This window comes from Pristiophorus japonicus, chromosome 2 (genome assembly GCF_044704955.1).
Source record: "Pristiophorus japonicus isolate sPriJap1 chromosome 2, sPriJap1.hap1, whole genome shotgun sequence".
Taxonomy (NCBI): Eukaryota; Metazoa; Chordata; class Chondrichthyes; family Pristiophoridae; genus Pristiophorus; species Pristiophorus japonicus.
This window is the reverse complement of record NC_091978.1, coordinates 158307950-158322999: the sequence shown is the minus strand read 5'-3', so window position 1 is coordinate 158322999 and position 15050 is coordinate 158307950. Positions and strand designations below refer to the sequence as shown.

General features: G+C 41.7%; 1 protein-coding gene across 8 annotated transcripts in view; it reads right to left on the bottom strand.

Annotated features, from left to right (window-relative positions):
- Nucleotides 1-15050, bottom strand: part of fryl (furry homolog, like) — a 693453-nt gene that overhangs the window by 87245 nt on the left and 591158 nt on the right. For all 8 annotated transcript variants that reach the window (XM_070870121.1, XM_070870109.1, XM_070870094.1 and 5 more), the window contains 4 exons: nucleotides 14231-14439; nucleotides 7524-7731; nucleotides 2634-2783; nucleotides 1648-1746 (listed from right to left, as the gene is read on the bottom strand). In XM_070870121.1, coding sequence (XP_070726222.1) covers nucleotides 1648-1746; nucleotides 2634-2783; nucleotides 7524-7731; nucleotides 14231-14439 — 666 coding nt within the window. The remainder of the gene's footprint in view (nucleotides 1-1647; nucleotides 1747-2633; nucleotides 2784-7523; nucleotides 7732-14230; nucleotides 14440-15050) is intronic.

The window sequence follows — 15050 nt, the reverse complement described above, 5'->3', positions numbered from 1 at the left end:
CTTCTTCCAGCTCGATGCTGCATTCAAAAAGCAGCCAGAAATAATGGCTGACATAGTATAGCCCTGATTTTTAAAAATATCCTTTAAAACGAACTATAAACTCACATAAAACTACACAGCCTTCCTTCTCTAAATCCTTTGATGCACTGAACTTCTGCTCCATTTTCAAGATGGTGCCATTAGTGACGGGAGCGCCCTGGGTCCTACTGTTTTTTCCGAGCAGGTTTTCGGGCAGGTGATATCGCTGAATTTACTCCCTGCAGTCATATGGCAGTGTTGCACGCCGATTGACATCATAAAAACGCTTAAAAAAAAACGGGCGGGCGATAACTTTTAACACCGCCGCAAAGCCAATGCCGAAATGTCCGCCCAGGCGCAAAATGTTGTGCGACTCATTTAACCCCCCAAAAAATATATCGCTTCGCCCTTGCAGTAAAACGGTCACAAACCTGTCAAATTTCTAGCCATTTGCGTTCTTAAAAAAAGTGGAGCACTTCTTCACAATGTCATGATAAATGCGTTACATCCAACAACTCTACTGGGGGTGTTGTGGTTCAAATGTGATCCCGTATTGATTACATAAGAAATAGGAGCAGGAGTAGGCCATTTGCTTCCTCGAGCCTGCTCCGCCATTTAATAAGATCATGGCTGATCTGATCATGGACTCAGCTCCACTTCTCTGCCCGCTCCCCATAACCCTTTACTCCCTTATCGCTCAAAAATCGGTCTATCTCCACCTTAAATATATTCAGTGACCCAGCCTCCACTGCTCTCTGGGGCAGAGAATTCCACAGATTTACAAGCCTCAGAGAAGAAATTTCTCGTCTCCATTTTAAATGGGCGGCACCTTATTGTGAGAGTATAGAAACATAGAAAATAGGTGCAGGAGCAGGCCATTCGGCCCTTCGAGCCTGCACCACCATTCAATAAGACCATGGCTGATCATTCACCTCAGTATCCCTTTCCTGCTTTCTCTCCATACCCCTTGATCCCTTTAGCCGTAAGGGCCATATCTAACTCCCTCTTGAATATATCCAATGAACTGGCATCAACAACTCTGCGGTAGGGAATTCCACAGGTTAACAACTCAGTGAAGCAGTTTCTCCTCATCTCAGTCCTAAATGGCTTACCCTCTTATCCTTAGATTATGTCCCCTGGTTCTGGACTTCCCCAACATCGAGAACATTCTTCCTGCATCTAACCTGTCCAGTCCCCTTGAGTATGCCCCCTAGTTTTCGTTTCCCCTATGAGTGGAAATATCCTCTCTGCATTCACCTTGTCGAGCCCCCTCATATTCTTATATGTTTTGATAAGATCACCTCAATCTTCTGAACTCCAATGAGTAGAGGCCCAACTTACTCAACCTTTCTTCATAAGTCAACCCCCTCATCTGCGGAATCAACATAGTGAGCCTTCTCTGAACAGCCTCCAATGCAAGTATATCCTTTCTTAAATATGGAGACCAAAACTGAACGCAGGTACTCTAGTAGGGGAAAGAGAAGCGCGGGGAAACTGCAGTTCTTTTTTCCTTTCGCTGTTGCACACTTTTCAAATACTTCATCAGTGCAAGTCTGACTCTGTTTTGATTTATGCATGGTAATCTTCATAAAGCGCAAATGTAAGTGTAGGGATGTTTCTATGGCTCACCTGCTCAGCTCCCTCCCTTTTGGCATTGTAGGTATCCAAATGTTCTTGTAGCTCTAACACACTAAACTTTAATGTCTCTAACAATCCACACGAGACAAGCTGTAAGAAAATAAACATAAAATATGTATGCTTTATATATTTATGCAATATTAGGTACTTTAATACAATTAAAATGTGTTTTATGCCAGAACAAATGTCAGAAACTGAAGAACAGGGTGGCTCAGTGGGTTAAAACACACTGTGCTCATAATTCTGGATCCTTGGTTAGCATCCAAAACCAGAGAGGGAGGGAAAACTAGTGTACAAGTAATCCCAGGCCACTCTTGTGCACCTCTACATGACCAGATCATGAACACTGGTGGTGGACTGGATAGAGCCTGCTTGTGGGCCCTCTCACCTGTAGACTGATGCATGGATATGACCCTGGCATACCTATAGGGGGCAGGATGGGAAGAGATTTAAAAAAAAGCAAGACATGAAAACCAAGAAGCATTACTGGTATCTTAAACATATGTACAATTTAATGTAGCAGATTCTCAGCATCATAATCAGAATGTTGCTGATTCTACAATAAACAGATTCGAGCTCATTTTTGGAGATGAAGGCATGCAGATGCATTATTTATAGTCAGCACTTGACTCAGTGCAGAAACTAGGTAGTATTTTCATGTTACCATGGGTCAATTTTATGGCTCCCACTACATGGACAAGTATTGAAGAATTAAAAATGAACAAAATAACATGTGAGTAGTGAGTTTAAGTTACTTTTGACTTCAGAAATTGTGAGATACCAGAGTAAGGCTCAAAAATGTGATTGGCGAACTATCCTTAATTATAACTTTTAAGAAATTTTATATCCATTTTGTAGAATATAACCTTATGAATGAAGGTGATAGTCAATCATAAGAATGTATTTTATATATGTTAGTTTATACCACTTTTATACAATTGTTACTAGTCTTATTGTAGGCAAAGTCTAAAACTTACAGTTTCAGCATCCACAAAGACAGTAGGGCAATCTGAACACATCATCATTATTTCCAATGAGCTCTTGAACTTTGACCCAATCCTCTGCAGACTGTCCCCCAAATGACTGACTGAATCATGAGTTATGGCACAGAATTTTTTCTGAATGTTCTGTAGAAATAAGCAACCATCAGTCAACATTACTCTTTACCCTGCCCCTACCATATATCTAGATTGAATAAACTTTTACATCAGTAGATCAGGGGGCCGAAATTGCCCCTCCCGATAAGGCTTCTGGCCGCCTGAAAGCAGCGGCAAGAAGGCGGCGTGGTATGGCAGCCGACTCTCTGCGGAGCAGTTGCCATTTTGGAAATTGCTCTTCGTGAGTTTTGAAGCGGTGCCTGGGACCGCTCCACCCGTTTTCCCGCCACGGCATGCATGCGCCGACCCCTTACTGACTGGCCCTCGGGAAATGGCTCCTTTCCCGGTATCGCCCCGCCATTGATTGGTGCCCCGGATAGCTTTTGCTGTTGGTACACTCTCTGCAGCATGGTGACTTGGCCTCTCAAAGGGGAGGGCGCACAGTCGCGGCCGCCAATTAATTTTTTTTTGTCGGCCCGACAATTATGTCCCTGGCTTTGGCCGGGCTGCCAACAGGCCGCTGACCTGACCGAAACCCTCCCAGTGGACCTAACTTAAAAGTATGCAGAGCTCGCAGCGGCACGCCTCTTTAACTGAAGGGGAGAGACATTGTCACACATCAACGCCACGCGCTGATGACTGGTCGGAGCGGCGGACCCGCTGCAAGGGCACTTCTGCTACGCAGCCGCCACAACTTCCACCCCGAGTCAAAAAAAACTTAAGTGCCGAATATTGATGGCAGCTCTGTTGCATGAGTTGCGGCGGAGAAAAACTTCAAAAAGCAGAGGGTGCGCTCCGTTTCAGGCGGAGGGCAATGTCTACCCCCAGATGTCTCAGGATGGAAGTTTAGCATCTTTACAAAGCGGTTTTGGCTTCAAAGCAATGTTAATCTTGTTGTCGTGTAAATCAGGTGGCACACAACTAGTTTAGGTATCCCTCATTAGATCTGGCTTGACTACATCAAGCACAATTGGGCCTCATTCTCCTCTGCCAAAATCACTCACTACTCCAAGACCATTCTAGAGAGCAAAGATAACGTGTTTTTTTTCTGTACTATCAACTGTCTCCTTAGATCTTTACCCCTCCACCCTCACCTCCAACAAGTGGCGGAGCAGGCTCGAGGGGCTAGATGGCCTACTCCTGTTCCTAATTTTTATGTTCTTCTGTTTATTATTTATAACTATGAGGAGCTCATGAACATCTTTGCCACCATGATTGAGCCCATCCAATCAGTTGCCTCTGCTGTATTCGTCCGTAAAGAAGGGATAACCATCCATGGCTAACTAAGGAAATAAGGGATGGTATCAAATTGAAAACAAGGGCATATAATGTGGCCAAGACTAATGGGAGGCCAGAGGATTGGGAAATTTTTAAATGCCAGCAAAGAACGACCAAAAATATGATAAAGAGAGGGAAGATAGATTATGAAAGTAAACTAGCACGAAATATAAAAACAGATAGTAAGAATTTCTACAGGTACATAAAAAGGAAAAGAGTGGCTAAAGTAAATGTTGGTCCTCTAGAGGGTGAGACTGGGGAATAAATAATGGAGAACAGGGAAATGGCAGAGACGTTGAACAAATATTTTGTATCGGTCTTCACGGTAGAAGACACTAAAAACGACCCAATAGTGGAGAATCAAGGGGCTATAAGGACCTCATGGCTTACATCCTAGAGTTTTAAAAGTAGTAGCTGCAGAGATAATGAATGCATTGGTTGTAATCTACCAAAATTCCCTGGATTCTAGAGTGGTCCCAGCGGATTGGAAAACCGCAAATGTAACGCCCCAATTTAAAAAAGGAGGCAGACAAAAAGCAGGAAACTATAGACCAGTTAACCTAACATCTGTGGTTGGGAAAATGCTGGAGTCCATTATTAAGGAAGCTGTAGCGGGACATTTGGAAAAGTATGATTCAATCAAGCAGAGTCAGCATGGTTTTATGAAAGGGAAATAATGTTTGACAAATTTGCTGGAGTTCTTTGAGGATGTAACGAGCAGGGTGGATAAGGGGGGGATCAGTGGACGTGGTGTATTTGGATTTCCAGAAGCATTCAATAAGGTGCCACATAAGAGGTTACGGCACAGGATAAAAGTTCACGGGGTTGGGGGTAATATATTAGCATGGATAGAGGATTGGCTAACTAACAGAAAACAGAGAGTCAGGATAAATGGGTCATTTTCAGGTTGGCAAACAGTGACGAGTGGGGTGCCACAGGGATCAGTGCTGGGGCCTCAACTATTTACAATCTATATTAATGACTTGGATGAAGGGACCGAGTGTAATGTAGCCAAGTTTGCTGATGATACAAAGATAGGTGGGAAAGCAAATTGTGAGAAGGACACAAAAAATCTGCAAAGGGATATTGACAGGCTAAGTGAGTGAGCAAAAATTTGGCAGATGGAATATAATGTGGGAAAATGTGAGGTTATCCACTTTGGCAGAAATAATAAAAAAGAAAATTATAATTTAAATGGAGAAAAATTGCAAAGTGCTGCAGTACAAAGGGACCTGGGGGTCCTTGTGCATGAAACACAAAAGGTTAGTATGCAGGTACAGCAAGTAAACAGGAAGGCAAATGGAATGTTGGCTTTTATTGCAAGGGGGAATAGAGTATAAAAGCAGAGAAGTCCTGCTACAACTGTACAGGGTATTGGTAAGGCCACACCTGGAGCACTGCATACAGTTTTGGTCTCCGTATTTAAGGAAGGATATACTTGCCTTGGAGGCAGTACCGAGAAGGTTTACTAGGTTGATTCCGGAGCTGAGCAGGTTGACTTATTAAGATAGATTGAGCCTATACACCGGAGTTCAGAAGAATGAGAGGTGATCTTATTGAAACATATTAAGATAATGAGGGGGTTCAACAAGGTGGATGTAGATAATATTTCCACATAGGGAAAACTAAAACTAGGAGACAGAGTCTCAGAATAAAGGGCCGCCCATTTAAAACTGAAATGAGGGTTGTAAATCTATGGAATTCTCTGCCCCAGAGAGCTGTGGAGGCTGGGTCATTGAATATATTTAAGGTGGAGACAGACAGTTTTTTGAGCTATAAGGGAGTAAAGGGTTATGGGGAGCGGGCAGGGAAGTGGAGCTGAGTCCAAGATCAGATCAGCCATGATCTAATTGAATGGTGGAACAGGCTCAAGGGGCCAAATGGCCTACTCCTGCTCCTTTTTCTTATGTTCTTCCAGTCCTTGCTGTAGTCTCTGACGCACTCAACCACACCAACCTCCTCCATTGTCCACTTTAGTTCCTTGCTTGGTTCCATTCTTACCTATCTGATCATTGCCACAGCATTCCAAGCAATGGCTTCTCTTCCTACCCCACAGCGTTACGTCTGGAGTACCCTAAGTATATAGCCTTGTCCCCTCCTCTGTCTCGTCTCCATGCTGCTCCACGGTGATAACACCCAAAAACATGGGGTTAGCTTCCACATATATGCTGATGACACCCAGCTCTATTTCTCCACCACCTTCCTCAACCTCCCCACAGCTTCTGTGTCATCAGATTACTTGTCCAAAATTCAGTCTTGGATGAGCCGTAATTGCCTCCAGTTAAACACTGGGATGACTAAAGTCATCATCTTTGGCCCCCGCCACAAGCCGTGTACCCTCGCCACTAATTTCTTCCTACACTCTGGCCACTGCCTCAGGCTGAACCAGTTGCTTGCAACCTCGGCATCCTATTTGACCCAATCTGAGCTTCTGACCTCATAGTCTCTCCATCATATGAGCACCTACTTCTACCTCAGTAACATTGCCTGCCCAAGACCATCTGCTCCCGAAACCTTTATCCATGCTACCTTCAGACTCAACTATTCCAATGCTCTCCTGGGCAGCCTCCCATTCTCTACTCTCCGTAAACTTCAGTTCATCCAATCGTGCATCAAGTTCTTGTTAACCTACATGGGGTACCCCTGCCCCTCCCGCAACACCTCCGCCCCCCGCCCCCAACATCTTCAGTGTTTAATTCTCGTCATGGCCTCATCCCTCCCTAACTCTCTAACTTTCTCCAACTTTATAACCTCCCCAGAAATGTTCTTTCGACTTTGCCCTCCTGTGGATTCCCCTCCCTTAGCCGCACCATCAGCAGTCGTGCCTTCTGCCATCTAGTCTCTACTCCTGGAATTCTCTCCCTAAACTTCTCCACTTCCTCTTCTCCTTTAAAACCTTCTTCAAAACCTGCCTCGCTGACCAAGCTGTTGATCACCCCTCCTAATCTCCCCTTTGGATCCACATCCATTTTTTGGCTGATTATGCTTCAATGAACCACCTTGGGACATTGTTCCACATTAAAGATACTATATAAATATAAGGTTTTGTTGTTTCTGCCTTAATGAGGGATATTACAAAAAGATTAGAGAATGCCACTCCCTGAGCCCGTTGCATCTCTGCTGCGTACAGTAATCACTTGATATAAAACTGCAACGTACACATATTATTTTTGCTTCTCAGAACGAAGAAATATTTAATTTCTTCCCCAGAAGACTATTTGTAAATTTTCCAAAAACAGTGCTTCGAGAGGATTTAAATTAAAACACTTTTAATTTTACTTAAATTATAATTTTGTTCAAGAGACTTGTTACATTTGCTCCAGGATAGCCCAGTCTGTTTTCATATCAATAATATCTTTATATCATCGTTACTTATTGCTGACATATGATGTCAATTCAGTTTCAACAACTTTAATAAGATAGTAAAGCAAACCCCATTGTATTTCCTGAATCCACCAAAAAAACTCTATCATCAGGTAATAGACCACTGACCTGAAACAATCGAGAGAACACATGAAATGTATGCACAGCACAGGATCCATCTGTGTCCGACAGCATTTGGTTGACATGGCAACGCCAGGCTTCCTCCTCATCCTCATAAGCCACTGGTTGGAAAGCAGACAAGATAGCGGAGAGGAAGGGTGATGGTGGTGGTGAGGCTTGAATCTCAGGAAACCCTTCCTGGTCGCCCTCATCTTGACTGCAAAAGAAACAGAAGATGCTCAAAGCAAAGGGTCTAAATTAAGTAGCAAACCAACTCTAGAAACATTTTAGTTGATGGTTCATCATACGTATGTAAAACCAACATCACTGATGCTTCACCTTTTAATCCCGAAGCCTCATTACAATATACATTTATGATTATACTGGAAAACAGTGCTGCGCTGGAAATGTAATTTTTGATTATTTTTTTCTTCAATAGTTCAAGTTTATAAATAGCACTTTTTTCTGCATTTGTTTTACAAACCCATGTAGGGGTCCACAATTTTTCATTGCAGATTGTAGTATAATATATAGGCCTAGAATTTGGCCTCCTTAGCACCTCCTATTATCGTCTCCGGGTTGGGGGGGGGTGATAACGGGGGGCTACCGACTGGGCACGGCGAGATGAACAACTCCCGCCAACATGGCCGGAAGGTTTGAGGTGGTGGTAACACTTTGTGCCACGATCTCCTGTGCCCGATGATCGTGATGCCATTGGTGTGCGCATCGACCCGGACCCGAACTTCGGTTCTGCCCCCCACAGCATCACTGGACGACAACAGACAGCTGCAGGAGGCGTTGTTCGGGAGGCCGGGAATTTCAGGGGCAGAAGTTAAAGGGGAGGTTGCTGAGGCAAGTAGAAAAATTGTTCCAATGCTTACTTTCAATTTTTTCCATTCCTCTTCAGCCACAATCGATCAGCCCAGCGCTCTGCTGGAGTGCATGGGGCTAATTGGGCCGGATCGCGGCTGCCATTGGGGACCAGCAGAGCCTGCAGAGATGGCCCTTCCCTTTAAGGGAGGTAAGGAGCCTCGGAATGCGGCAGTGCTGCACCACTACTGTCCCGCCTGCGTCCTTTAGCGCTCCAGGAAGGAAGTGGAGCGCTGATTTAGCGCTCCACTTCCTTCATGGAGCGTAAACACCAAATTTATTAAAAGCTGGAAATCATTAGTGCCTGGCGCTAATTTTCCCAGCTTTCAAAAGTTAGTGCTCCAAATGAGGAGATACTGAATTTCTCCCCCACATGTTTGCATGGTTCAGGAAAACATGTTATTAAAGTTTCAACGGAAATTCTAAAATTAAAATCAGCACTTGCAGGGCTATGATGCTGTCCTCTTCCTTGGGTTGTTTCTTCAGAAAATAACAGCACAATATAGGCGTAACTCAAAAATGATTCACTTTAATAAATAGATTTCTCTTGGCAGTTGGCAACTAATGTAATAAAGCACTTCAACATCAAAATTTCACTCAGAGTTGTTAACCTGTGGAATTCCTTGCCGCAGAGAGTTGTTGATGCCAGTTCATTGGATATATTCAAGAGGGAGTTAGATATGGCCCTTACGGCTAAGGGGATCAAGGGGTATGGAGAGAAAGCAGGAAAGGGATACCGAGGGAATGATCAGCCATGATATTATTGAATGGTGGTGCAGGCTCGAAGGGCCGAATGGCCTACTCTGGCACCTATTTTCTATGTTTCTAAATTAGAGGTGGTGATCAGTTTGAAACCTGACCTCAGCTGACATTTTAACACAGAAAAATGTGCCAGAATTAGTCCCACCCTTCAGCTATCCCCAGTTAGCTGATAATATTGACACCAGTCATGGAGAAGTCCCATGCTCCAGGCCTTCCCACTTTACCAGCTTAAAAGATGACAGTGATGTGACTCAGGAAAGGAGCTCTAAAAAGGGGTGGGAGACATAAATATACGCAGCATACATTTCTGAATTCATGACTGCAGCGTTACAGATTGCAATTAGTTAAAATCCTTTAAATATGGATTTTTTTGTAGCTTTTCCTATAGGTGCATATATAATCATACAGAATCTCTGCAGAAGCATTCTTAATGTTAAATATAATTAAGTATCTTTTGAGAAGTGAAAAAAACTATGGACACGCAACAGCATTTTCAAAGATAAACTATTTTTTTGTTTTGGTGCAGAAATACCACTGAAATTCTCAAAGGAGTAATGCACACACTAGCAAGTGACAATAATGTTGCAGGTCAGAGAGCATATTTTAATTTCAGCCCAAACAAATCTCATTAGGTGCAACATTCCTCTATTATATTTAATCAGAACAATGCAACAATTATATATTAGGTTGCAAAATCTTTTATTACTGGTAAAATTAATAAACTGCTTAAATTATTCTTACACCAGAATTGCCATTAAAAATATTTTCTGTGAACTGAATATACATGCTAATATGATTTTTGTTTTTTCCCAATGTATCTTTTATTCCCACTATAATAAATCAGATTTATAAAAAGAATATACTCACTGTTCAAGTTTACTGAAAATTCTTACAAAACATGCAGAGTAAATATATCTGAGACTGTTCCTACTTAATGCAGATAACATTTCTACAATTGTTAAGCAGTACAGGTACTTTGTTTCAAGTGCAGTCGAACAGCTACTATGATAAGCTGGCAGATTAGCTGCATACACTATCTGAAACGTCTTCTCTTGGAATAGTCATAAGATCATTTGCTGCCGTAGACAGTATTTTTAATTATCTTAAGTAGGGTCTATTTCAAGAGGTTGGATGCATTAAAGAATGTCCATTTACAAGCAGAATCAATTTAATGGGATTCACATTTGTGAAGTTCCTTAAGATCTTTCACTGTTAATTGACATGTCAATCACTTTTTTTCATTTTACTCAAAGAGTGAATTATCTCATTGCACCTACTGTATGCATTGAGACTAAACCTTTATCCTTCACATTGCTCAGAAAAGATGACATGATTAAATAACTGAACAGAATAAAAATAATGAATGGTTTCAGAACAAAGCAATAAGACAATCAGCTTCTATCAGTCCAGTTGGTGCAGAGCAGAATAAGTACTCAACAACAGCACTAAAAAAATGGTTTGAATTTAATTCTTAACTGGCTGGGGCTTTCCATTTGAACTGCACACAAAACACGATTCGCTTGATGCCAAATTTTAAGCTTTCTAATCTAATGGATGCAGCAATTTTATAATAAATCTCGGCAAGGCCAATAGTTTAGGACATCATCAAGGTTGAAAAAGAGTACGCCAAGAGACAAATCAAACAGCAGTGTTTTGATGCAGCCAAGCCTGGGATTTAAAAGCCAGTTGAGTGCAGGAGAAAAAGAAGGCTGAGAGTGGGGGGCAGGGAGGGGCGAAGGGGAGAAGGAGTTCCATACTCTGGAGAGCCTCAGAAAGTATGCTGTGGAGTAAAAAGCAATGCAATGATTCTTCATTTCAATGCAGTGACAATATAAAAATCATAACAATTTAAATTGCGGTTGCTACTGTATAAATGAGCTTCAACCCCAGGATCTACAAATAGTCCTGTGCTTCATAAGAACATAAGAAATAGGACAGGAGTAGGCCAGTTGGCCCCTCAATAAGATCATGGCTGATCTGATACTGGCCTCAACTCCACTTCCCCACAATCCTGCTATCCTCAGCAACCTATTACCTGGTACCTACTCGCCTTTCCCAAAAGCACTGAATCTTTTGGACTCCACCAGCAGGCACATGCCTCTAAGCCTTGGATAGCATGCTTGTGATTCTTTGTCCAAATGTTGAATAAAATGGATGAATCTGCAACAAGCAGAGTAAATAAGGTTCCTTCAGCAGTGTAGTTTGCTATCCTGACCAGTCATGAGCAGAATGCTTTCCTCATTTTATTGGAGTTCCACATGAGAGATCAGAAAGCAAATTCTGGAAAGCCAGAGGATGAAAGGTCGTCTGTATTACTTGTGACAGAATTTGTAGGGTGTAAGGGAAACTTTTAGTGCAATGCAGGTGTTTACTCACATTAAAACATCTATTGGATGATTAAGGATGCAAATGTCCTCAATTTCTGACTGACCAAAGAGATCATAGAAACAAAGAAAATAGGTGCAGGTGTAGGCGATTCGGCCCTTCGAGCCTGCACCACCATTCAATATGATCATGGCTGATCATGCAACTTCAGTACCCCATTCCTGCTTTCACTCCATACCCCTTGATCCCTTTAGCCGTAAGGGTTGCATCTAACTCCCTTTTGAATATATCTAATGAACTGGCCTCAACAACTTTCTGTGGTAGAGAATTCCACAGGTTCACAATTCTCTGAGTGAAGAAGTTTCTCCTCATCTCGGTCCTAAATAGCTTACCCCTTATCCTTAGACTGTGACCCCTGGTTCTGGACTTCCCCAACATCGGGAACATTCTTCCTGCATCTAACCTGTCCAATCCCGTCAGAATTTTATAGGTTTCTATGAGATCTCCTCTCATTCTTCTAAATTCCAGTCAATATAAGCCTAGTCGATCCAGTCTTTCTTCATATGTCAGTCCTGCCATCCCGAGAATCAGTCTGGTGAACCTTCGCTGCACTCCCTCAACAGCATGAATGTCCTTTTCCCAAATCATTGACCTTTTACTTGGTACCACTTTTACCAGGCATAAAAATTTCACGGACATTCGCTGGGCAGAATTTGGGCAAATTGTCCAACTCTCTGCCTGCAGATGCCCTTTTCCCGGGGATGAATTGGATCTGTCAAGAAAAAACAGAACTTTTGTGGCCCCTACGGGCATGTACACACCCATAGGGATTGCAAATTACAGCCCATTATCTGGTCATTTGTCACATTGCTGTGCAGAAATTGGCTGCCACGCTTTCTTACATTATTATAGTGACAACACTTCAAAAGTACTTCATTGGCTGTGAAGTGCTATGGGACACTAGAGAAATGTAAATTCTTTCTTTAAAAACGTCTTTCTTGAAAGTACTGAGAGAAGAGAACTTGCTGCCTGAGCTCTCCTCAAGGAGTCTTGGCACCTGTATTTGTGTTGTCTTCTATTAGAATCTGTGACATTGGGGATAAACTTTCGATGAAATTCAGAGCCTCAATAAGCAGATAAAACAAAACTTTGAAGGTAAACCTAATTAATCAAGCAACAAGTCTTGCATGGGTATGAATGTGACAGCCAAAACCTCTGGACCAAGTACCAAACAAGATGCCCTAATGGGAAATTGTTTTAGTACTGCCACCCATACTCTGAGAAAGTGTAATTCTACTGGTGCAAGATGGCACAGTAGCTATTTTCTGCTTCAGCCATTATTGAAAATGTATACACATGACACCAAGTCCTTCTCCCCAACTTTATAAGTGGACATGGGATTCTAATTTGATCATCACCTTTGAAGTAATGTGACCCAAAGATATGCAACACTCCTACATCCTACAATCAATATTTGTGTTTAGTTGGCATTTTTGCCTGTGCTTTAAAACTTTGGAGCAAGCTGCGCAGCTTTTGCTGCACAGACCTAGTGATAAGAGATGCAATTCTAGGGAATGGAACCGACTCCTGACTGGGACAAATACTTCTATCAGAGCAACAGCATGGGTTGACAAAAGAATACAATGGAAAAAAATAACAACCATGCTCTGAAGCTGAAGGATCAGAAGCGATGAAGAGAAATTGCAATAACTTTTTCGAAAAGACTTGCACAGAATAAACAGCCCACTAAGCCAACTAATAACATATTTATCCAAAGAAAAGTATCACACAAACAGCAATTTTTAATCCAAGTTCCACCCATCAGTAAAACAGACTCTGATGGTTGGAAAAATAAAATAATGTAGGAATCCAGAACAAAAACTTATATATACACCCAATTATGATCATTTAGCTGGTGAGGCTACCTTGCAAACTTAATCTTAAAGAGACAATGTCCTATGATTTCCTCTTTGAATGATGGCTTATTCATTTTCCGAGAAGTATTTATGAATAATGCAGGATTAAGTAAAACTCCACCAGCTACAGAAATCCCCAGGAAATGGCTTAAAAAATGGTTGAAGCTGCTGAAGCAGAAAGGCTTTGCTTTCCTTCGAATGTTCTCTTCTGGTTAGAAAAGTTAAATAGATCAACAGAATCTAATATGCGACTTTTGTAAAATGACTTGGGATTTTGAACCCAATAGAATGAAGCAATACTTTTAAAGTGAGTTAGAATGGGATAAATGTTAATATATATTTTTTGATGAATATAAATACTGAAAATAAATCGAGATTACCCCATTTCTTTCACAAATACTCAAATAAAATCAAAATTACTTTGAAGGTCGTGCATGGATAGTTTCAATGGAGAATATCATGTATAAACTGGCTGTATCATTGTGCCATTTGTTTGAAAGGAGCTTAAAATGCTTATGTTGATTCTCTGTTACCATTTATCCTGTGATAATCATCAAACTAATGGCACGATCACCTCCATATAATTCCACATTCACATTATGTAACCTTGATTTAAAATTGTTTTGGAAAAATGTTTGTTTCTATTCCTACCATCTGATTCAAACATTCAATCTACAATATATGTACTGCAGTGAGTTTGTAAAGACATGGCTCTTGCTCTTTCACTTTGATCCTTTTACAATCTGGCAGCACAAAACATACTAACAAAAAGTAGTGTACTGATTGGAAAACTACTTGGCATCCTTTCTCTTGTTCTTAGCTGGGTAATATAGAACTAACTACCTTGAATGTCCTGACAGATCTGCCTCCTCCTCTTCACATCTCTCATCCAGCTCTTTAAGGGCAAGAGTGACATCCTCTTCACAGATGGATTCTGGGGAACTCCCAGGAGCAAGAGACTCTTGAAACTTCTGGGATTCTTGGTTGAGGCCTGAACCGGTGTCTTCACCAACAGTGCTAGCCAGTTCATCCTTCACAACTGCACTGACATCCTGCAATCAAACACAGAACTAGAAATACAGCACCAGACACAATTTGCTGATGTTATTCTCACAATTATAGTAGATTTGTCATAATTTAATTTGGACATATATTCTAATCTAACAATTTAAAACAAGATTAACAATTGGAGTATTACAATTACTTAGACACAGTTTAAATGCGATCGTGAAAAAGCAACAGTAAATTTTGCTTTCTAAATACTGGCAATGTTTATGCTGCTTGCCCTTTGTTTTGGAAACTCAAATTAAGTGCAACTGACAGTAATCAACAGTAACACATATGACCACTGAGAATTTGTAGAGGAATTAGCCTTTTTACAAGCCAAGCACCCTCCACTCCCAAAATCAAGATCCTGTAAACCGGATGGGGCAACTTGGTGATGCCCATGATCACCACAAGTTCCTATGAGAAGACATGCCGCAGTGGGGATGCACTGTGTGAAGGACAGGTGTTTCTCTAAAGAGAGGGAACAAAACTCAAAAGGAAAGTCACCTGAAGATCACTCTTATGCACCCGATTGATTTTGGGGTAGACCGGGGAGCTGGACACCTCTCAATCAAAGATGGTATATAACATGGGAAACACTAACAAATAAAATGAT